The following is a 24293-nucleotide window of genomic DNA, read 5'->3' as shown; positions in this document are numbered from 1 at the left end:
ATTGTAATTACTTGATGTTCACTACATCATCTCTGCTACAGGGAGCATACCTAAGGAAGGAGATTTCTGCTGGGGCTCAGTCAGTCTGTGCAATCGCTCCTCATTCTTGCCTTTCACCTGATCAATGTCAAGGCTGAAGTTTGAGTGCAAAGAGAAGCTGTCAGGCTGCAGCAACGGTGTCTGGCCTGGTGGAACTTCCTCCTGTAGGGAATCCAAAAATGCACAAATCCTTCAGTTAAACAGCATCCTTTTCAAAAGGGCAAATAGCTACACATGTACTCTCTCAGGAGCCATAACATGGAGTCACTGAGGAACCACAGGAAGTCTGACATTATTTCTGTCAGTTCTCATACGTACAGCACTCTCCAAAGCTCTCTGCTTTAGTCGTCTCCTCTCCCTTGCAGAAGATGGATGCTGTGGTAATAAATTAACTTCTAAGGCAGAAAACGTTTCCCCATTAGCACCTGGAAAAACAGGTGAAATAATTTTCAAAGAAATCAAAATACCAGAGAGTGCTCAAACCCGTTTATGTTTTGAAAGAAGCCAATACATTGTACTTGACTCCATCACAGGAATCAGAGGAAAGTATTCATTACAGATCTTGTTTATGCCTAGACCTTTAAAGAAAATGAGTACTCAAATGAGCACAGTACCTCTGCTTGAAAGAGAGAACACTTGGAAAATCAGTGTCATAAAGCGATACAATCATGTAGCAAATTATGTTTGTAAATATGTTACATGGAATATATAATAACATTACATGGACTGACAATGTTACCTGGAATATGATAACACAAAATCTATGCATTAACCACACATCCTTGGTTGTATCTCAGCCTTTTCATGAAATAAAATGTTAGAATCTGTTAATACAAAAATAAATAACTACACTTTTTGATCATACTTTATCACATTACAGCGGGAGGGTTTAATCTATTTTTATAATATACATGGACCCTAAGGTCACGTCTCTGCTTCACACTTGTCTATTTATTCTTCTTTAGCTGACTCTGGAAACTCTATCAAACAGGTACTTTTTTTTTTTCCCCCTCCAGGACCAGTAACCACTGCCTGGGGCTGGTTCATGGCTTTTCTGCTGCTTGGTGCAGACAGTGGGCTGTGCTTCCTACTGCTGTCCCTCTGGCATCTTCAGAACAGAGACTCCCAGGAAAAGGAAGGACTCTGCTCAACAAAACCCCTACAGAATCCGTTACCACCAACTACTCTTTGTGACAATGAAGTCACATTTTGGAAAAGTGCTTAGTCCAGTATATCACATAAAGTAAAAAAAAAAAAAAAATTAAAATAAATGTGTGTAAATTCTAAATGTAACAATTAAACAATTAAACAGTTATGTTGGTTGAAAATTGATACTTAGGTTTGAAAAATAAATTTGATTGATATCAAACAAGTTCAGATTAACAAAAAGATATTTTAAAAAATTCTTTTATATTGTCAGTTGTTTTTTTCCCTAAAAATACATTTTTTATTCTCTTCTTGTCTCTTCTCTCCCCAGTTTCACCAAAGGTACTCATGCTCTTATCACAAATGTTTTAAGTAAAAAAAATCAAAGCATAATTTTAAAATGGTGTAATGCTAACAATTCATGCATCAGAATTCCAGCTACAAGACCAGCTGAACTTCACTAGATTCAAAATAGTGCTATTACTTGGAATATAGAACATGGTTTAACAGTGTGAATTTGTCACAACAAAGAACAAGCTTAAGAATTTATTTGTACCATTAGTGTATCATCAGTATCAGATGCTACCTTTTTCCTGTAAGCATCTATCATTCACATCCTGCTGCACAGAGATGCTTTCAAATCACTGCATTAACACTAATGGATTCTAAGGTTTTCAGTGAGGCAAAAAAAGGGAAAAAAGAAACTGATAAACCACTTTATTTCTAACTGCCTCAAATTTCTGAGCCCTAGGAGATTAATTCATTTGTAATGCTGACATAATAGATGCCAAAATTGAGTTGGATTTCAAACCCATGTCAAAAAAACCTCAACCAAAACAGAGGGTAGTGTTACACTCTTCTTAGGAAATGGCACACACTGTTAAAATACATCCCCTGTATTTCACAAAAGACCTTCAGACAATGTAAGCAGCACAACTCACAGAGAAGGCAGCCCACAGATAATGACAGTTTTTAATTCTCACTTCAGGGACGGAAGTCACCAGATGCATATCCAGAATGTTAGTAGCGATTTATAAAGCCCAACTAATGCAAAGGATAACACATTTTTAGGTAATGCATACAGCTCACTATTGAAGAACATGGTTTTCACCAGTCATAAATGATCTGGGGGGGGGGGAAGGGAAAAAAAGTGGGGGGGAATAAATAATATGCTAGGTTAACTGCAACACCTCACTAAACTGCAAGTACCAGCTGGATGGGGAGAAGAAGGAAAAGGGTGAGAGAACTATAAATATCCTGAACCTCATGAAAGTGGTGAATAAAACCAAGAGCACCCCATTACAGAGTTGGCAGACTCAGAGCAGATGAAAGGACACAGTTCACAGAAGGCACAGGTTGGATATTTATCCACACAATACAGCTGATGGTAAACAGAGATTCAAAAATGCTGATTCCCATTCACGAAAGACAACCTATGAAAGGCCCAGCTTAGCAAGACTCATGAAATGCAACCAGCTGCAGGTCACTGGAAGCTGGAAGAGTCCTGCATGTCTGCCTGCATCTTGTGTTCCTCTCCATGAGCCTGTCCTGGCTGAGGTGGCAGATTTGGCCCCATCCTAGACTGATGGGCTCTCCTGAGGCATCCTTTCACCATTGGGCTGTACTACTACACAGTAATCCCTAACCTGAAAAGGAAGGTATTGCAGACTACAGAGAGAACCAAGTGCACTGAACAAGGCTGAAAGCACCACCTGTGCTCTTCCACATGCCAGGTTCTATCCTGTACTCCAGGACTTGCACGTTAACAGAATAGGCTTGAATACATTTCAAATGGAAAATTCTGCTTTTAACCAAATCCAGAGATAACACTCATCAGTTTATAGAAACATTGTTTCATTTAAAAGTACCTGCAGGACTCTACTGCATCTCCCCTACAGCACAGAATAAAAACCTTGCAAGATGATTTCCCATAGATCACTGAAAGAAATTTCAATATACATTCAGCAATGCCTGCTAATGGAAAATAACATGTAGAGGCCCGAGCTGGTTGGGTTTTTCTAGCCTTGTTATTTCGAGTGACTGGAAATAAAACAGCACTTTTATATCCATGCATATAAAGGTTGAATAAAGAGACATTACATGAGGCAGTCCATAACAAAAATCTTTAGAAAACTAAAAATCATTGACTTCAGATGATGAATAAGTGACAACATCTGTAAGTATGATGTTGCAAGTGAAATGAAATAATATGTGAACACTAGAAAAGTGACTAATTTAGAATGAATTGCTATTTTATACCCATATAATCATACTTAAAATCAAGCATGCTTGTAAATCAAAAGAATAACCATGAAAAGAATCGCTGACTGTCTAAGACTTGTACATTTCACTGTGGACAGATTGCAATTGTAAGCTGTGATTGCCAATAAATTATATTATTTGCAGCAGAACAATAGAAAAGCATTGCCTGTGCTACCATTGTAACACATTTCCTGAATAATCATTAGCTTTTCCTTATCCAAAGCTGGGAAGATGGCAAAAAAAGCCCCTTAACAAGATTAACATCCCAGAAGAAGCATGAAGAGCAGAGAAAGATGCTTTCTCATGAAAAGATGTAAGGTGGTAAAGGGCAACTGAGCAGCATCATTAAATTCAGGTATGATCTACACCGATTTATTGCAGTAAAATTTCATTTGAATTTGGAGACATAACTTCCTAATACTTCAAACAAGTCACCATAGCTACAACCACTGCAACTTTTAAAACAGTAATAATCATTTTAGAGACACAGCATTAGACTAAACCATGTGTCTGTGCACTCACAACATGGTTAATAAGGGGAGGTATAAACTCACCAATAAAAGCACTATCCGATTCCAACAGCGAATTTTTCTGGAATTCATTAGATTCACTTCTGAACTACAAAAGTGAAACAGAAAAAATGGAAATTCAGAGGCCTCTATATATTTCTGGGGCCAAATTATAATTAACGTAAATTAATTGCCAAACTTTTGCAAAGTAAAGAGCAGCTCTACAGTGTTAATATTCTACTATCCCTGACTCTGTGGTTCTAAAAACCCAACACATTTTTAAATAACTCATACTCTTTTTAAGCAGTAGGGATTTTTTTTTATTTTTCTGTAGACGTCCCAGTCGCTGAAATTGCCTAGACATGGCATCTGTTGTAGTGATTTGTGTAACACAGACATTTCCATCAAGAAATTGATCCTTGTCACTCTGCAGGAGGTTCAGAACAGTCAGTGCTTGAAGTGAGCTTTGCACTTAAGGTTTGTATGAAGTATTGATCAAATGAAGAATGATTCCTTATGTTTCAGTTATCCCACCACATACAATCTTTGACATTAAAGCATTAAAATAACAAATTTCTACATCACAATATCAAGCACTAAGACCAATACTCGAAGTTCACTGCATAGTTGCAACCATTTGTTACAGAAATCCTACTGTGGAATAATTTATGTTTAAAACCACTCTAAAATCAAAGCAGTAGAAACTATCAGAGGAAACGGAATAAGAGAAAACAAATCTTTTACTGTAAAGCATTGCTCTGAATGAGAATTTCAGGCATTAAATTACAACTATGAAGTGCATAAATGTGATTTTTTTTTTAAATAAATACTGTTTCATTTCTGCATTTAGTTACAGTATTATCCTGTAATGTCTTTGCTGTTGCACAGTCTCCTGTTTTTCATCACACTACCATGAAACACAATTGAACTCTGTTATTCAGTATTTTGGGTTAGTGCAGAATTCTAATTTGATAGCACTTTATTTTGCTCTTTCACTGAGTCAGAAAATAAATGTCCCATCTGAGAACAGATTCAATTCTTGACTGCTAAGTGCATCACTTAAACCTAGCAGCAATTTAACATATGAATATAAAATAAGTACCAATGAATATAAAACGAAGAGAGTTAAAAAATCAGGCCATCTCTGTATACAAAGATAAGCAACTTGTATGTCAAGTTTAAAGAAGCTGTCGCTTGTGTGGACAAGAAAAAGAAGTAAATAAGCTTGCTGCCTTGTTAAGTGTCATTTATTTCTCCAAATCAGTGAAAGACACAATATTTCTCACACTTGAAAAATTAATATAATAAAAAAACTTTTATTCTTACCAGGCCCATGGTTTGTGGGTAGCTGTCCAAAGCAGAATCATCTTGATCAACAAAAGCTACATAGACAAGAGACAAAACAACAGGGTTGACATAAAAACAGCTAATAACAAAACATATTTTATCAGCTTATTGTTGCAAAAATAGACCAGTATGCATTACATCTTTAAATATTCATAAATTGTAATGAATTAATGAGTTTTTAAAACATTTGAACACAACAATTATTCCAGTTTCCTTATGTAAATCTAAGTAGAATCAGAGAAATCAAACAGTAATCTGTAGTGTATTATTTCTAATCTGTTTTTTGGCTCCTGGCAGGGAGTAACAACCACAAGAGGGACTGCAGAAAGCCCCAAGAGTAAATGCACATTCAACATGCTGAGCGCACCCCACTTCCAGCTTTCAAAGAGAGGCTGAACTAGACAGAGATCATTTCACAGAGGAAAGTGATAAGAATATATATGCTTTTATCTAGGGATAAAAAACTCCGTTCTGAAGAGCACAGAGAACCATCCTGAAAGTTAAGCTAACAATGACCGAATGCGTGCTGGAAATGCAAAGAAGCAGAACTGAAGTTACTTTTCTTATTTAGTTTAAGTTTTCAAATAAATTATTTAATTAGATTGTTTTTGAGGCAGAAATGCAAGAAACATAACCTTACTCAGTGTGTAGCTGACCTTGTGTCCAGCATCAGAGCACATGGGCTGTCAGTCCTGCTGGGCTGACACCCAGCCCATTCCTGACACTACTCCAGCACCCAGCAGCACCCAGCACTGCAGCACAGCAACATCAAACCTGCCCTTGGGGCTTTCCCTCCCATCCCCCAGAATAATAGTCATCCAAAAGTCTGTAAAAGACTGCCTCATTTATAGGGACACAGCTAGCACTTAAAAACTTGGGACATTTAAAACACTGATTTCTCAGTTTATAGTTCTATTAACAGCCAACATACTCCTCTTTCACATAAAGAGAAAAACAAACGTATCAGAGGGAAAACTGTATGAAAAGCATGTAAGACAAAGAACACTTACACACAGAGTGGGAAAAAAGGTATCCCTTTGCCACAGCAGCCCGTAACACATTATTTCACCCACAGAACAAAAGTACATAATACTGCTTTAATTCATCTTTCTTTCTGCCTTAAATCAGACACTAAAACCACTCCTCTATTTTCAGAATATGATGAACTTGTCTCTGAGGAAAATAAACTGGAAACAGAGAGATGGCAACTAATTCTCTTGCTCAGTACTCAGTGACAGACTATAAAGTTAAATGATATTGTAAAGCAGTAGGAGAGAGAAAGAGGAAAAGCTGTTCAAGCATCCTCTAGAAGTTCAAGCATCCAGTAGAAAATACTTATAAAAATCAGCTGTCTGTCTATCAATTAATCTAAGTTACCCTGAAGAGGCCTTTCCTTGGACGTCATCATGAGCCTACATTATCCATTAGCAGAAGTCTAAATGACTGCTTATGCTTGAAATTAATGGGAAGGGCAAATTTGCTTTCTAGATGGTGGAGGTTTCTCTGCAGAAAACATTAAATGAAAACTTTCTCAGACTGGTCTGTTCAAAAATATTCTAATGGCAGAAAACCAGAACCAAGCCCCAGAGAGATCTCAGCTGAAGCCGGTGCATTATTTTTCAGCATTTCAGTCAATCTCATGAAGAGGAACACTGAAGTCAACCCTATACATTCCATTTAGACATTAAATTATAGTCACAACCATATAATTAACACAGAACATGGTATAGATATGCTTATTTGCAACTGTGATGTTCTATTATCCATAAGCAGCATCGCACACATTGCTTGAACACCAGCACATCTGTCCAAGATAGAACAGGAATCATCTTTAACACTCAACAGGATACTGAACAAAACACATACTGAACAAAATCTCAAAACTAAGTCCAAAACCACAAAAGCTCCTCCAAACACTCGATTTTTTCATGCTTACATTATGATAGAATTTCAGTATTCTGGTGTTTTACTGTTTTGTACTGCAGTGCTGACAGTGCACTTGAAAGAAGTAAAACTAGAGCTAGCGGGTTTTAATTCTTATCAAATACAAAACACATTGTTTCAAGGATTTTTGTTTATCTCAGAACATTCATTCCTTACCTTCTGTTTCTCTCCTCATTCTCATTCTGTCAAGTTTCTTCTGTTGCTCCCTCAACAGTGCCTGCTGTTGAATCTCTAGAGTCTGGTCATCTTTTGGAGGATCAGGATACATGTGCCTCAAGCCCATACGTGTTTCAGGATCTAGAGCAAAGATATGTGTTGGGGTTTTAGTTTAGTCTTAGGTTTTCCTGTTAAAGGAATTTTCTCCCATATGCATGTTGCTAGGGGACAAATAGCTGTACTTAAGAAAGACAAAAAGGGGAGTGGGGCAGGCCTGGCTACTCCTTTGTCTACACCTGGGTGTGGGGTCAGTTCGCTCTGAGCGTCCGGAGAGAGAAGCTGCAGAGAAAGGAGCTGCTGCTTCTTTCTTTTTGGCCGTTCTTTCTTCCTGCTGGAAGCAACGCCGGGACCCCAAAAGCCGCTTTCCCTGCCCTGCTGGAGACCGAGCTGTGGCTGTCCTGCCCCGCTGCTGCTTCGAGCTTTCGCTACGCTGTAGCCCTGCTCGCCCTGGTTCGGGTGGCATGTGGCCGTGGCTATATTCTTCCCCTTTGTAGCTCCTTACTTGAATATGGGTCCTCTGACTAAGGCTACCATTGCTGTTATCCAGCTTGCGTTATGGGTCGAGAAGGTGAGGAATTCATGGGTTTTTAACTTCCTCCGGAATGTGGGCACATGGATAAACAGCTATCACACACTGAGCACATGTTTTTGGGGTTATGTTAACAATGGTACCTTCTGTGAGGAAATGACACCAGGGGAAGTTTTCTCCCAACCCCTCAACCAGTTCTTTGGGCCCACCTCATCAATTTTCAAAGGGTTTAAATTCCCTCTCAATACTAACCATCTGCTGCTGATAGGCCTACTCTATTTAGCATTCAAGGATAAGTTGAGATTGGCTTGGATATCTACCCGGACACCAGCCCCAGAGACTAGAGATCCTGCCCCAGAACCTGACATGGCCCCAGAGAGTAGAGTTCCTACCCCAGAGCCTGATTCTGCCCCAGAGCCTGACACGGCCCCAGACACTAGAGATCCTACCCCAGAGCCAGAGCCTGCCACAGCCCCAGACACTAGAGATCCCGCCCCACAGACTGATACTGCCCAACAGTCCACCTCAGAAATGGACTACCCAAACTGGGTGGGGGTACTGGCAAAAGGGATGCAGGAGATGTGCCAAGAGATGGGTCAGGTGCGCCAGGGGATATGCCAGGAGATGGGTCAGGTGCACCAGGAGATATGCCAATTGCTAAGGGAATACACCTCCTCAGCTAGTGAAAAACCCTCTCCCTGCCCCAAAGAGGGTGAGTCCGATGGTGCAGCAGTGGAACCCACGGATGTTACAACCGTCCAGGCTTCAGCTGAACCACAAGGACAACCACAGCCAGGAGCGGTCGCCCCTGTGCAAAGGAGGAAGTATAAGACCAAATCAGTACGACCAGTTAATGATGATGGGCAACCAGGGCCCTCACAACCAGCAGGAGAGCCAGAGCCAGAAATCATCACTGAGTCCCTGTCGCACGACAGTCTCCGTGCTATGCGAAACGACATTGTGCGAAGGGGGCGTGAGCCTTATACCACCTGGCTGCTTCGGGTTTGGGACCTTATGGGCACAAGTGTGCAACTGGATAGTGGTGAGGCAAGGTATCTGGGATCGTTGACCCAGGACCCAGGTGTGGACCAGATATTTGTGAGGGAGCCAGGGCCTCTCTCTCTCTGGGAGCGGCTCTTAATGAGTGTGAGAGCAAGGTTCATTCACAAAGAAAGAATGCAGGAGTATCATCATAGAATGCAGTGGAAGACACTCGAGCAAGGAATCCAACAGCTAAGAGAGGTGGCAATATTAGAGGTACTCTTTGGGAAGGATGGACAACATGATAATGACCCCGATAAGGTCAGGTGCACAGGACAGATGATGTGGAACCTGGCAAGGCTAGGGCCATCGCAATACACCACCTTCATTGCAACGATTGATGCTGACAATACCCGAGAAACAGTGGGCTCTGTTGCCAACAGGCTCAGGCATTATGACAGCATGATCAATGGCCCGCTGAAAGCTCATGTCTCTGCTGTGGTCCAGGACCTCAAAGAGGAGATGAAGGAGATGAGGAAGGAAATGAGGGAGGAGATGAGGGAGGAGATGAGGGAGGAGATGAGGAGGGTCAGTGTGGCACCAGTGCGAGTCACAGGCCCCCAAGTCAGAGCCCGTCGTCCCCCTGCTAGAGAGAGAGGGGACACCCCACGAGCTGAGCTGTGGTTTTTCCTGTGTGAGCATGGGGAAGACATGAGAAGGTGGGATGGGAAACCCACCTCTGCCCTGGCAGCGCGGGTGCGTGAACTCAAGGAGGGAGGCACTAACCGAGGGGGTTCCGCTAAGGTGAAGGTAGCCTCAGCCTCCCGTGACCGAGCTGCCAGGTATTACAGAAGGGAGGATGATATGTCGGATCCCCTTGAAGGTACCTCGAGCATGTACGCCCAGGGAAAGAATGATAACCAGGGCTAGAGGGGCCCTGCCTCTAGCCAGGAAGAGGCACGGGAGAACCGAGTTTTCTGGACGGTGTGGATCCGATGGCCTGGCACATCAGAGCCACAAAAATATGATGCATTGGTTGATACTGGAGCACAGTGTACTTTAATGCCATCGGGACATGTAGGGGCAGAACCTGTATCCATCGCTGGGGTGACCGGGGGATCACAGCAGTTGACCCTTTTGGAAGCTGAGGTGAGCCTGACTGGGAAGGAGTGGCAAAAGCATCCGATTGTGACCGGCCCAGAGGCCCCGTGTATTCTGGGCATAGACTTCCTCCGGAATGGCTACTACAAAGACCCAAAAGGACTCAGGTGGGCATTTGGGATTGCTGCTGTGGAGGCAGAGGGCATTAGGCAATTGAACACCCTGCCTGGACTATCTGAGAATCCTTCTGCAGTTGGGCTCCTGGAAGTGGAAGAGCAACGAGTGCCAATTGCCACCTCGACAGTGCACCGCCGGCAGTATCGGACAAATCGAGATGCTGTGATCCCCATCCACAAGATGATCCGCGAGCTGGAGAGTCAAGGGGTGGTCAGCAAGACCCACTCACCCTTCAACAGCCCCATCTGGCCTGTGCGCAAGTCTGACGGGGAATGGAGATTGACTGTGGACTATCGTGCCCTGAATGAAGTGACTCCACCGCTGAGCGCTGCCGTGCCAGACATGTTGGAGCTCCAGTACGAGCTGGAGTCCAAAGCAGCAAAGTGGTACGCCACTATTGACATTGCCAATGCATTCTTCTCCATTCCTCTGGCAGCAGAGTGCAGGCCTCAGTTTGCCTTCACCTGGAGGGGCGTGCAGTACACCTGGAACCGACTGCCCCAGGGGTGGAAGCACAGTCCCACCATCTGCCATGGACTGATCCAGGCTGCACTGGAAAAGAGTGAGGCTCCAGAACATCTGCAGTACATTGATGACATCATTGTGTGGGGGAACACCGCAACCGAAGTGTTTGAGAAAGGAGAGAGAATAATTCAAATTCTCCTGCAAGCTGGTTTTGCCATCAAGAAGAGCAAGGTCAAGGGACCTGCCCGAGAGATCCAGTTCCTGGGAGTAAAGTGGCAAGATGGACGATGTCAGATTCCCACTGAGGTCATCAATAAGATCACAGCAATGTCTCCGCCGACCAACAAGAAGGAAACACAAGCTTTCCTAGGTGCTATAGGTTTCTGGAGGATGCACATTCCCGAGTACAGCCAGATCGTGAGTCCTCTCTACCTGGTTACCCGCAAGAAGAATGATTTCCACTGGGGCCCTGAACAGCAGCAAGCCTTCGCCCAGATCAAACAGGAAATTGCTCACGCCGTAGCCCTTGGCCCAGTCAGGACAGGACCAGAGGTGAAGAACGTGCTCTACTCTGCAGCCGGGAACAATGGTCTGTCCTGGAGCCTCTGGCAGAAGGTGCCTGGTGAGACTCGGGGCCGACCACGGGGATTCTGGAGCCGAAGCTACAGAGGATCTGAAGCCAACTACACTCCCACAGAGAAGGAAATCCTGGCAGCTTATGAAGGAGTCCAGGCTGCCTCAGAAGTAATCGGCACTGAGGCACAACTCCTCCTGGCACCCCGACTACCGGTGCTGGGGTGGATGTTCAAAGGAAAGGTTCCCTCCACGCATCACGCCACCGACGCTACGTGGAGCAAATGGATTGCCCTCATCACGCAGCGCGCCCGAATTGGAAACCCAAGTCGCCCTGGGATCTTGGAAATAATTACAAACTGGCCAGAAGGTGAGACTTTTGGGTTATCTTCTGAAGAAGAAGAGGAGCAGGTGACACGTGCCGAAGAAGCCCCACCATATAACGAGCTACCAGAGAGTGAAAGACAATACGCCCTCTTCACTGATGGTTCCTGCCGAATTGTAGGCGCTAGCCGGAAATGGAAAGCCGCTGTATGGAGCCCCACATGACAAGTTGCACAGGCTACTGAAGGAGAAGGTGGATCGAGCCAATTTGCTGAGCTCAAAGCTGTCCAATTAGCTCTGGACATAGCTGAAAGAGAGAAGTGGCCAAAGCTCTACCTCTACACCGATTCATGGATGGTAGCCAATGCTCTGTGGGGTTGGCTGGAAAGGTGGAAGAAGGCAAACTGGCAGCGCAGAGGAAAACCAATCTGGGCTGCTGAAGAGTGGAAAGACATTGCCACTCGGGTAGAGAAGCTATCCGTGAAGGTCCGTCATGTAGATGCTCACATCCCCAAGAGCCGGGCTAATGAAGAACATCGTAACAACAAACAGGTAGATCAGGCTGCGAAAATAGAGGTGTCCCAGATAGACTTGGATTGGCAACATAAAGGAGAACTGTTCCTAGCTCGATGGGCCCATGATGCCTCAGGTCATCAGGGCAGAGATGCCACCTATAAGTGGGCACGAGACCGAGGGGTGGATCTAACCATGGACAGTATCTCCCAGGTTATCCATGACTGTGAGACATGCGCTGCGATCAAGCAGGCCAAGCGGGTGAAGCCCCTGTGGTACGGCGGGCGATGGTCCAAATACAAGTATGGGGAGGCCTGGCAGATTGATTACATCACACTGCCTCAAACCCGCCAAGGCAAGCGCTATGTGCTCACAATGGTAGAAGCCACCACTGGGTGGCTGGAGACCTACCCTGTGCCTCATGCTACTGCCCGGAACACCATCCTGGGCCTGGAAAAGCAAGTCCTTTGGAGGCATGGCACCCCTGAGAGAATCGAGTCTGACAATGGGACTCATTTCAAGAACAGCCTTATAAACACCTGGGCTAGAGAACATGGCATAGAGTGGGTGTACCACATCCCTTACCATGCACCAGCAGCTGGGAAGGTTGAGCGGTGTAATGGACTGCTTAAAACCACCTTGAAGGCACTGGGTGGGGGGACTTTCAAAAACTGGGAGATGCATTTAGCAAGAGCCACCTGGTTAGTTAACACTCGAGGTTCCACCAGCCGAGCAGGCCCTGCCCAATCTGAACCCCTACAAACAACAGATGGAGATAAGGTTCCAGTGGTGCACATGAGAGGTATGCTTGGAAAAACTGTTTGGGTAAAGTCTGCCTTGAGCAAAGACAAACCCATCCGTGGGGTTGTTTTTGCTCAGGGACCAGGTTGCACCTGGTGGGTGATGCAAAAGGATGGAGAGACCCGATGCTTACCTCAAGAGGACCTTGTTTTAGGGTGAACTACCCATGGCTCTGTACTTGTATCAGTATCAGCATGTATATTTGTATATAATTTGGGTAATGCATAGATTTATATGGTTAAAAAAAGTTAAGTTTCATGTAACATGTTAGTATGGGAAAAAATTCGGGGTGGATAATGTTGGGGTTTTAGTTTAGTCTTAGGTTTTCCTGTGAAAGGAATTTTCTCCCATATGCATGTTGCTAGGGGACAAATAGCTGTACTTAAGAAAGACAAAAAGGGGAGTGGGGCGGGCCTGGCTACTCCTTTGTCTACACCTGGGTGTGGGGGCAGTTCGCTCTGAGCGTCCGGAGAGAGAAGCTGCAGAGAAAGGAGCTGCTGCTGCTTTCTTTTTGGCCGTTCTTTCTTCCTGCTGGAAGCAACGCCGGGACCCCAAAAGCCGCTTTCCCTGCCCTGCTGGAGACCGAGCTGTGGCTGTCCTGCCCCGCTGCTGCTTCGAGCTTTCGCTACGCTGTAGCCCTGCTCGCCCTGCCTGCCTGGGCCTCCGTATCCATCTGGATACATCTCGTCTGCCACCCGGGATTTGCGTTCGTCCCTGCCGTTCCAGCCTGCTGTTCCTGAGAGCCCGGGATCAGCTGCCCAGGGGTTTGTGAAGCCTTTGTTCCATCCTTCCCGGGATCCCAGGGCACCAGAGCCGCGGGTTTCCCGAGCTCGCTCCGGAGCGCCCCCTGCAGCCGCGGGGGAACCATCGCACCTGCCCTGCTCACCGGGAGCCGCCAGCGCCCCTGCCGGCTGCGAGCGGAACTGCACCCGAGGGGAAAGGGCCCGACAGCCGAGAAGGCTGGCACTGGGTTTGTGATTGCTGTTACTGCCATAGTTGTTGTTGTTTTTGTTTGACTGGTTATATACATATATATATAGAGTAAAGAACTGTTATTCCTATTTCCCACATCTTTGCCTAAAGGCCCTTGATTTCAAAATATAATAACTTGGAGGGAAAAGGGGTTATATCTGCCACTTCAAGGGGGGCCTCTGCCTTGGCAGCAGACACCTGTCTTTCAAAACCGAGACAATATGAAATTTACATTTTTTCCCTAAATCAACATTTCTGAAAAGCATTTTTAAAGAAATAGCTACAAAGTCATTAAAAAACAATAGTGACAATGACCAAGAGGATGAGCAACTTAGCAAAGATTTTACTATTTTACTATATTAAAAATATATATTTTCTGGTAAAGAAGAAACAGAAAGTTACACAGAAAGATAATTTGTTGGTGGGTAAAAAAGTCCAATCTATTTTCAGTAACACCATGATATCAAATGCACAACAAGCTTAAGCCCAGGGACTAGAAGATAGGTGAGTGCACCAAGTGATGATGGAGCGTTGTGATGCCAAGAATTCTGTGGAACTGCAGGAGCAGCCCCACAGAGAGATACACACACACACACACACACAAAGTACTGACCACAAAGTGTGTTGCATGGTCAGTAGTTCATGAAGAGCCTGATTTTTAGTTTTGTCTTTAAATCCTGCATGGAATGGAAGATGGATGAAAGGGACAGATGTTTCCCTATCCTTCTTTATCAGTAATAAGAAGATCTACCTGCCTTTGTATTTAAGTTCATTAAATTCCCAGATATTCTGTATATTGACGGGATCTTGTGCCTCCTTTAAGGAAGGTCGCTGAACTGGAGCCTGCAGACGAAGCCTGGCCATCTCAAATATGTCCCTCGGATTCTTCTCTCTCCTCCAGCTTGAAAGGTTTGTCAAACAAGCAGAACGCAATTTAACACCATAATATTAATGAGTTGGATGGAAATATAATATTGATAAAGTTCAGATCTTTTATCTTTAAATAAAGCTATCAAAACAGGAAAATAAATTTGAGAGTAATAACACTGCATATTGTGTTATAAAAAGAGATAACCTACTTAAAATAAAACAAACCCTCATACTTTACAGAGTGGAACTAAGACTGGTAATTAGATGAGTCTTTCCCAGCTAATTGGTATGATCAACTAATACATTTTGGAAGCAACCCAAATTTATTAAATAAAGAGAATATGATTTTTCACTAGGAAAGAAAGTACTTCCACAACAGTATGGTATTCATGAGCATATTTGGCAGCTATATACTAGCTATATTCTATATACTAGTACTGCAGTTTACAGGCACAAATTATGCCCTAGGAAAAAAAGTAATGAGATAAAATTCTGCCTTAGACATCTGTTTTAGACCACTCTTCAAGACAGAGCATTGCAACTTCCTATCTCACCAGTACAGCCATTCTTACAACAAATTTCAGCAAGAGTCTTGGAAAAAACCCAAACACATTAGAAAAAAAAAAAGAAAATATTTTATATACCAGTTCTACCTTTACATTTTCATTCCACTCATGTATATTGGCCAACTAATACTAGCTAATAATACAAAGTAACTCTAAGTTCCTCTGAAAAATCTAGCTTCTAAAACAGAAGATTAAATTCCTACCATGTAATTGGAACATAATCATGACTGGACACATTTAGTAACTGTTCCTGCAGTCGCCTCTCCTCACTTCGAAGCTGTTTCCTCATCTCTGATAATTCATTTATCACATTCTTCCTTTCCTCTGGAATTTAGCACAAATAATTTAAAAATAAGGAGTGTCAGAGCAATGTTGCTGCCTACTTATAAACATAAGTAAAAAATAAAGGGAAAAACAGATATAATGAAATGTTAATTAAAACAAGGATTGTTTTAATTAACATTGTGTACAAACACAAGAATTGCAACATTTCATATACTAGAAATTAGATCAGAGTTTTTATTTTGAGACAGCACAAGGACCAGAACCCCTGAACAGCAGAAAACACACAAATGTCACTGGAAATGTTTCACTATACTTAAAAAACTAAAGGCTATGGAATACAAGTGGGTGTTGCCAGTAAATAGCCTTATTTTGAAATATGCAAGCCTACACAGTTCTCAGATAACAGGAACTGAAGTAGTATCTGCAAGCACTCAATGTAATTTTTTTTCCTGACTCAAAAGTGGGATAGGGTTAGGGTTATCTGTCTACGCTGGTTTTTTGTGGTCAGGACAGCATTCCTCCACATGTTAAACCAGTTTAAGAAATTCCTCATTTTCCAAATAACATACTTATAATTAGATCTTTCCCTGACTATTAGATTTTAGTGTCCAGAACTTACCAGGCAAGCAAGTCTTACAAGTTTTTGTCTTTATTTCTCTCCTCAAAGATGGTCTGAGTCAATTTCCAATGGCTGCATTAAGAACCACTCTGCTTTCCGTTTAGTGGAAAATCCACAACTCCCCAGAATGGCCCCAGGTACTTTCTGCTGCAGGCTAGCATTTGTAGGACATCATTTACTGCTACATTCCATGTGTTGTTTCTTATATACTTGTAAAAAAAGTATCAGCAGAAAAATTACTGCTTTCCACCCACATATTGCCAGGATAACTAATATAAAAAAAGCAAAGGAGATCCTTCCAGCACATTTGAATTTCAGAACCACCAGTGAAAGCTACGAGGAATGAGGAGAGGATTAGGCAGATTAACAAAGGTAGCTTGAATTTAAGAGTTAGGACTGCAATGCTCTACACTCTAATCCCTAACTCAGCCAATCCAAAACTCTCCCATGTTGCAATATTCTGGTCACTATTCCAAGACATCCAGAACTTCCCATGCAGACTATTGCATTATCAGAGTTTTTACAAAAAAATATTTCCTTATGATGACGTATAATAAATGCATTTTTATTTTGTCTTAAAACTTCAGACATACCATGTTAATACACTGATAGTACTAAGAGAGAGAAAACACCTAGATAGAAATGCAAACTTCAAAAGACTATTCTTTTGCAGGCAAGAAAAGAACTGGGACTGAGAACGGTTTTGTTGCAATAGAAAGCGAGCTTGCAATAACGGGAAATACCCACCTAATGAACGCAACTGATTCCTTCTAGCAGGGACAGGTGGAGAGGGAGCTCTCGGCTGTGCAGGATCCTGGTGATCATCATGAACATGAAATGTTGATTTGTAAAAGGAAGGAATTACAGTACATTTTATTTCCTTACTTTACATCCAATTTACATTAACAGTTGGAAGACAGAACAGTAACCTTACAGGTTGTGAATGCATAAGGTTTTTTAAATCTGGTCTTTAAATGTGTAATCCAAATCACTGTGACAATACCTATAATGCACTATTCAGAAATCTAAACAAACCTGTAACAAGTACAGCTAAAGAAATAAAATGACCTACCTCCAGAGCATGCTTCACATTTAGGGAAAGCAATGATTTTAATAAGTTTTAAAGTGTGACATAAAATATTCTCTGAAACTGCACTATAAATTGTTTAGCACAGTTCAGACAGAGAGTTGGTAAAAAACAAACAAACACTTTTTCAATAAAAAGACAGAAGTGTAGCCTGAGATTCAAATATCATAAACAATTATTTAATCTACTCTCTTCTAGAAGTTTCCTTAAAAAGCCAAAAAAAAACCAGAGAAGATTATCAAGTAAACAAATGAGTGGTCTCAGAACCACTACTGTAACTCATTAGTGATGCAGAGAAGAAAGCAAAGCATATTACTAGTTATAATCTTCTTGTACCTTCAAAAACATAAAGATTACACAATGTCAGTAGCTACGATTCAACATTAAACTTCGTGCCTGAGAGTGAACATGGTGAGCTGCTAGGTTATATGTAAACTTTCTCATCCTATATCTTGAGATCATTGGAGACCCCTGGTATGGGTCTGGACAGCGTATGTCCTCTCCAAAATGAGGTACTCATTCCTACAGAAAACGCGCATGCAGCAAAAAAATTAAAATAACACACCACCAAAACAAATTTTTCAGTACTTGGAATAAAATCTAACCTTCAATTTCAGAGCTACAAGACTGATTAATATAAAGACTGTCTCATTATCCATGGCATTCCAGTAATAACTGGCAAACTTTAAAAATCTGGCATGATTTCACACACTGTATTGTTTTAAATAAACCAGTAGAAGTTTGCTATATCATACTTGGGCATAGTAAGATAGATGGCTCTCAGCAGCGGGAATCCTTTCTTCTCTCCTCACTGATTTGTTTTGAAGAGCAGGAATGACGGGTGAAGCTTGTCGTGACAACTGCAGGGAAGAAACCAAGACTGAAATTACATTCCTGCAGTTTCTGAATAAAGTGTTATTTTGGACAGGGAAAGTTTAGTTAGTGTTTTCCTTTTGACAGAAAAAAATGTTCTTAAGCACATAAAACAACTGCAAAAAATTATTTCATGTGATTTTTGTTTTCCACCTATAGCAATTTTGATACTTTTTTTCTATGCTGTGGTGCTTTTTTCCTTAACTTATATTTCAGTTACGTATCTTTTTCCTCTAGACACTTCCTTTCCATCAGTCCATTTTAGAGAAATGACAGAAATTTAGTAGAAATTTTATGAAAGAGACAGTTTTATAACTTACTTAGATTTTGCCCATCAGAATTCTATGTGATGGAATTCTTACATCATCCAGGTCAAAGGAAAATAATTAAATTGCCAAAAACACCATTGTTCAAGATGAACAGTCCCACCAGACCTCTAGTAAACAATTTTATTTGTATTTACACCTCAGCAAATGCAGGTCACAGTATTTCATAGCAGATATAAAAATCAACTATTGAGTGCAGATTAATCTTGCTTTTACTATTTTTTAATGCAAATTTGATCAACAAGATAAATTTCTACTGCAGTATGTCTGATTTTTCCATCAGCTGTTCTTGTTTGTGCATGAAGTATACTGCAGTTTGATACACTGAGAGGGGAACAACACTGAAGGCAGAGGTCTAAGAAATCATGTGATTTCCTTAAAATCCAGTTATTTTTAAAAGTTATCTTAGAAAGTCATTTAAACATACCATCTTCTTTTCCTCTTCCATCTTTTCTTTCTCAAAATATTGTCTAAGTTGTTCCTCTTGCTTTTCTTCTTTTTCTTTTCTTTGTTTTTCTGCCTCTTTTTTTCTTTCTTCATCTAATTGAATTACTTCCTTATTTTTCAATCTTCTCTGTAACATAATTAATACTTAATAATTAAAAAAGACTCAATTACTGAAGTTTTTTCTTTTTCTTTGAGAAGTTAAAATTACACATCAAAGTGATGTAGTATGAAATAAAAAAGCATATTTCATTAGTCTGACTTCAAATATTCAAATTAAAATATATCTCCTTCAACTATTAAACATCAGCAGCCCTGGCTTTGCTAACATCATTAAACAGAATTCCTAATAACTTCTTTAAACACCAGTCTCTGACCCCAGATCTGCCATCAGCTAAGGCTAAACTGTAGGAGTCATTTCCAAAAATTCAGATTCAATCAAAACATACTGCAGACATGCACCACACTATCACAAGACCACAAAGAAATTATCATCTGGTCTCAGTTTTAGTCTTGTGACTGTGAATAGCAGTGACACCAGTTAGCTCCTTACTCTCTGCTAGACCAGCTCTAGTATCCAGAAGACAAGGCTCATCCAACTAATCTGTTCATACCAGGGAAGGAGAATTTAGAATATAAGCTAAACATTCTGTCTTAGAAATTTTCAAGTCCTACATCCTAAACTCATCTTTCATAATCCCATAGGGTACTGAAAGACTCCTCCTTCTCTGATGTCCTTGTGTCCTCTTCCTACAATTATTTATTATAGTCTAAATTATGCAAATTTATTTTAAAATGCAAACCCAAGAAATAAAAGTTTGGGGTTTGAACTAAATCAATGGATATAGATTTAGGGTTGAATTTACCTTCATGGAAAGTATTCACTAGATTTGTTTGGCATTCTTCCAAAACAAGCAGTATTCTTATCTCAAAGATATTTCCTTGGCAATTCAAAAAAAGGCTTTACAAAATATTTCTGTACAGTTACATTTTACAAATAGTTCCATGCGAATTAAATTTAAGAAAAAAACTGGGATGATATTTTTTTAATTCACCAATTTGACAAAGCTTTTTATTGGCCTCACCACCAATTTCTTTTAGAAAGGAGAGCACCACTGTCATTTATAAAACTACAGACTTTTTCTTTAAAGAATTAATAGTACTTCAAGATTGTAGTATACCATAAAGAGTGAGAAGAATGTGCTAGTTAATGCTGACAATCTTCTACCTCTCCTCTGCCTGCAGACCCATTTAAGAGCAAAGACCAATTCACAGGACAATTCTCAGCTTACCATCCTAGACAACAAATATTACAAAGGGTTAGTTTAGCATGGAAAGAAGTCAAAGTATCAAAATACTACACCTCCTCCTCTTTTCTCCTTCTCTCCTCTAGTTCCTCTTCATATGCTTTTTGAATTCTCATCCTCTGCTCTGCAAGTCGTTTTTCCTCTTTTTCTTCTTCCATTCTAAGTTTTTCTCGCTCTGCTTCTTCCCTACGTCTCTTTTCTTCAATCTTAAAAATAAAACAAAGAAGTATTCAACTGTCAATTGTAATCTGATTAACAACATTTACCACCATTTTTGCAGTAATTACTTGCAAGATCAAAAGCTGTATGATGCGACTGAAAGAATCCTAGAGCCTGTCCTATATTTCAGCTGCAGGATTCCATTAAAATGAGATTCTATTTTACTATTTCTTTTTGGCCATTGGAGCCACCCCCCAACAGGAAAACTACTTATAAACACTACTAATAAAACCAGAGTATTTCCTAACACTTGCTCTATTCCAGATGTGCTGCAGTAACACTTTTATTCACTGATCAAATAATGGAAGATGGGAAACCAAAAAGATATGGTAATTAACTTTTTCCATTCCACAATTACAGTATTATTAGATGAAGTGCTGACTTAGTGAAGCAAAAGGTCTGCCCATTCTTTAGTCTTTTTGGCAGCCCTATGCATGGAAAAAAAACCTTGATCTTTTCTTTTCAGCAGATCCACATCAAACTAACTGTATGACTTTAGTAGTCTCTTAAATTATCTTTGATTTCCTTGATAATGGTATTTAATTACATTGATATTTAAGTCATGCAGTATAAGATTAAATGTGAAGTATTATGGAGAGAAGATATATGCTGGTTGAAGAACAATCAGGTTTTATGTACCCATCAATAAATAACTACACTATGACTGATCACCATTTCATTTTGATGAATGTGCGTTTTTATAATGTAGACTTCCAAGGGCAAACATCTTTGCTTCTGCAGTCATTTATGTATGCAAACCTGTACTATATGTACAGCTTCAGAACTCAATACTGTATTTAGAGAGCTGTACTTCAAAAAAAAAGACAGAGTCTAGATTAAACAAGCCAACTATTAAGAAATGCTTGTATAAGTGATGCTATTATGTAAGCCAAAATCTAAGAAACTCAATAGTATGTAGCTTTTAGTCCACCTCTTGTGTACAGAATTGGCTATGATAGCACAAGTAAGGTCTTTGGTTGGCAGTGATTATTTACTCTGATTGTAAACCTTTTTCTACAATTTATTTCACCAGATGATATCTGGCATGAGCATTCACCTGTAGACGGAGGAAGTTCTTGTAGGATTCCTGTCGCTTAAGCTGCTCTGGAGATGGAGGTTCACCAAACACATTACCTCGAGCAAAAGGAGAGGCCTGTGTAAATGTAACACCTAAGGGAGGGAAAAGGTTACAGATAAAAATCAAACAGAACTTATAACAGCAAGCCAGAGTGAAGAAGGGGGAATCCAAGACACTTGTTTCAAAAGGAAGCTTATGACGGTCGTAACTCAATGCTATAGCTGGGCTTAAAAGTTCTTACATTGTCTGCCTGGAATAATTGCCAGGTTTTAACTGTTTAATACCATCCAAGCAAGTTGTATTTCTACAAAACAACACCTACTAAAGTCACCTATTCTACTGTCCAATTTGCAGCTTAGTATGTAAGAACCTTACCTACAAGTTAATTAGAATAGCAAATACTTTACGCCTCATAACTTTACTGCTGGCAATTCCTCTGACTTAGAACATACAGTTCTGTTCCTTAGGTTTATTCACTCTTTAAAAACAGAGCATCCTAACAGAAAAAATATTTACACAAAAGAGCAAAGGATGCTACAAAAAGCAAAGCCCCAGACTGGCAAATAAAATTCTAAGCAGTCAGAGAACTGAATTCTGCCAGTATAAAGTGCTTTCTGTACTATGAAGTTTGAAGTGTCAGGTTTCCTTTAGCCCTGAGTTACAACCATGACATAACCATACAGACCCCAAAGCTCTAGACAGGAGGATTAATTCAGATACCACACAGAGCAGGTTTTGCAGAACAGAATCCCTACAAGAAGCAGAGGAAAAAGAAAGGAAGTAAAGGAGAGTAAGTTGTGTTAACTTTCCAGCTCATGCAGCACGTTCTTCACTCATATCATGTCTGCTCTGAAGGACAGTGCCTCAAGCAAGTGCAAGAGCAATAGCTCCGCTGAGCTGAGACAAACATTACATTTCCCTATATGGTGAGGTAACACCCAAGTCAGATGAAAGCATAAATAACACATAAAAGTATTCCCAGAGGAATGCACATGTTTACTGCTACAGCCTAGCCTTAGGAACATGTGTTTGCATACCAAGGAGTACACTTTGAGATTATTTTTCCTTACATGGAAGCAGTGCTTGAATCCTTCCAAAATATAACTGAATTTACATGTGGCTCTTTCATGATGGAGTTACTTCCATATAAAAAAGCAGAATAAGTTTTATATACCATTTAGAAGGCATGGGTACAAGACAGGCAAGTTACTATGGAAAGTATCAAGGAAAACACTTGCTGTGTACCAGCTACTATCCTGCAAGTTCCTCTTTTAATAGGGCAGTGTACAAAAAAACCCCACAAAACCAAGCGAGCAAATCCACCAAAACATACACAAAACCACTCTACTGTGTGGCTGATCAAATTCAAGGTGCAAGACTGTAATGTTCCCATCACTGATGTTCACCACCTCCTAATCCAAAGTAAGTGAGCTAACCAGGGGGCTCTTGGCTGTTTTACATTATTACTTTATCAGCCTTCCTGTTTCACTTCTTACTGAATGGTTAAATATACACTCTGTTGGGGATAAAGAGAGGTGGGACAGAAGGAACAAAAGTCAGTGGTAAGGATGCTGAATTGCAACAGCGCAAAATAGATTCATGCCCCAAATACCATGTAATTCTTTATTCAGAAGTGCAACAATTCAACCAGGAGAAGGAAAAGTAGCATCTAATCTGAGTTGAGAAGATCATCACTAATCCTGGCCTTTGCCCATCCTAAACTAGGGACAGGTCTGGAGTAACACAGTGCTCTCATTCAGATGTCTCACAAAACATAAGGAGATAAAGATGCCTTAGTTTTAAAATATGAAAATAAAACAAAATCCCTAAAACTCGGAGGCAGTGCACAGGGCTCCATATGTACCCAATTTACCTGTAACTTTTTAGAACTTGTTAACCTAGTTACTGTGCCAATTTCACCTTAACCTCTAACATCATACACCTAAAGACCTTCCATTTCCTTTTATTCCATATTCTTACCTACCACACAGCCGTATTTTTACTATGTCATTTAAAAATAAGACAAACGTGTATGAAGATTGGATTAGAAAACACCAAATCTGGAAAACTAATATGCTGATCTTGACTCTTCAGGGCTAAAACAGCTTTAGTTATTACTGACAAGACAGATAAGATTTTAAGAGCACACAGTGACAGCAATGAAGAAATTTGGGAAAGAAGCATGATACTGACTTCACAGGCAGATAGCACTAACACTAGCATAGGACTGCCAGAAAGAGGTAAAGAACTATGGAATTTTGATCGCTAAGACTTATGGATAGTGAGAGGAGCAATACAGTATTCTTAAAAACCTGCTATTTTATTTGTAGATGCTTCTGAGTTCTCAGGTCTTGAGGAGGCCAAAGTTAGGTCAACAATACCCCTTTTATCTTCATATAGTCTTGCCTCTGGATTATGATATACCTCTTCATTTCGCTTGTGCATGATATTCAAGTCCGCTAAAGGAAAGGGGAAATAACTGTTTATAGTGTTTTAATCTCATAAAAGCATGTTCACTGTAGATTCTCCAAAACACAGAGAGTTTTGATCAGATTCCACTTTTCCTGGGCATATCAGCCATGAGAACAAAAAATTCAGGCAAAGGCAAGAATATAGAGGCTAAGGGTGAAATACTAATAATTAGGTCCTATTAATTAACAGATTAAAAGATTTATTTTCTTGCTTTTCTTTTGTCAGGAACGATTATTCACAACAAACCT

At 40.8% G+C, this 24293-nt stretch overlaps 1 protein-coding gene across 7 annotated transcripts in view; it reads right to left on the bottom strand.

Moving 5' to 3' along the window:
- CSPP1 (centrosome and spindle pole associated protein 1) overlaps nucleotides 1-24293 on the bottom strand; it is a 68571-nt gene that overhangs the window by 4719 nt on the left and 39559 nt on the right. For 5 of the 7 annotated variants that reach the window (XM_048286711.1, XM_048286710.1, XM_048286713.1 and 2 more), the window contains 13 exons: nucleotides 23886-24032; nucleotides 21553-21665; nucleotides 20333-20482; nucleotides 18953-19099; nucleotides 18082-18186; nucleotides 16987-17053; nucleotides 15539-15659; nucleotides 14655-14800; nucleotides 7404-7544; nucleotides 5283-5338; nucleotides 4002-4065; nucleotides 358-464; nucleotides 51-201 (listed from right to left, as the gene is read on the bottom strand). In XM_048286711.1, coding sequence (XP_048142668.1) covers nucleotides 51-201; nucleotides 358-464; nucleotides 4002-4065; nucleotides 5283-5338; nucleotides 7404-7544; nucleotides 14655-14800; nucleotides 15539-15659; nucleotides 16987-17053; nucleotides 18082-18186; nucleotides 18953-19099; nucleotides 20333-20482; nucleotides 21553-21665; nucleotides 23886-24032 — 1515 coding nt within the window. The remainder of the gene's footprint in view (nucleotides 1-50; nucleotides 202-357; nucleotides 465-4001; nucleotides 4066-5282; nucleotides 5339-7403; nucleotides 7545-14654; nucleotides 14801-15538; nucleotides 15660-16986; nucleotides 17054-18081; nucleotides 18187-18952; nucleotides 19100-20332; nucleotides 20483-21552; nucleotides 21666-23885; nucleotides 24033-24293) is intronic. The other 2 variants (XM_048286715.1, XM_048286716.1) reach the window with 1 other exon arrangement.

The sequence above is a fragment of the Corvus hawaiiensis genome, chromosome 26 (genome assembly GCF_020740725.1).
Source record: "Corvus hawaiiensis isolate bCorHaw1 chromosome 26, bCorHaw1.pri.cur, whole genome shotgun sequence".
NCBI classification, from domain to species: domain Eukaryota; kingdom Metazoa; phylum Chordata; class Aves; order Passeriformes; family Corvidae; genus Corvus; species Corvus hawaiiensis.
This window is presented reverse-complemented; position numbering and strand designations above follow the sequence as displayed.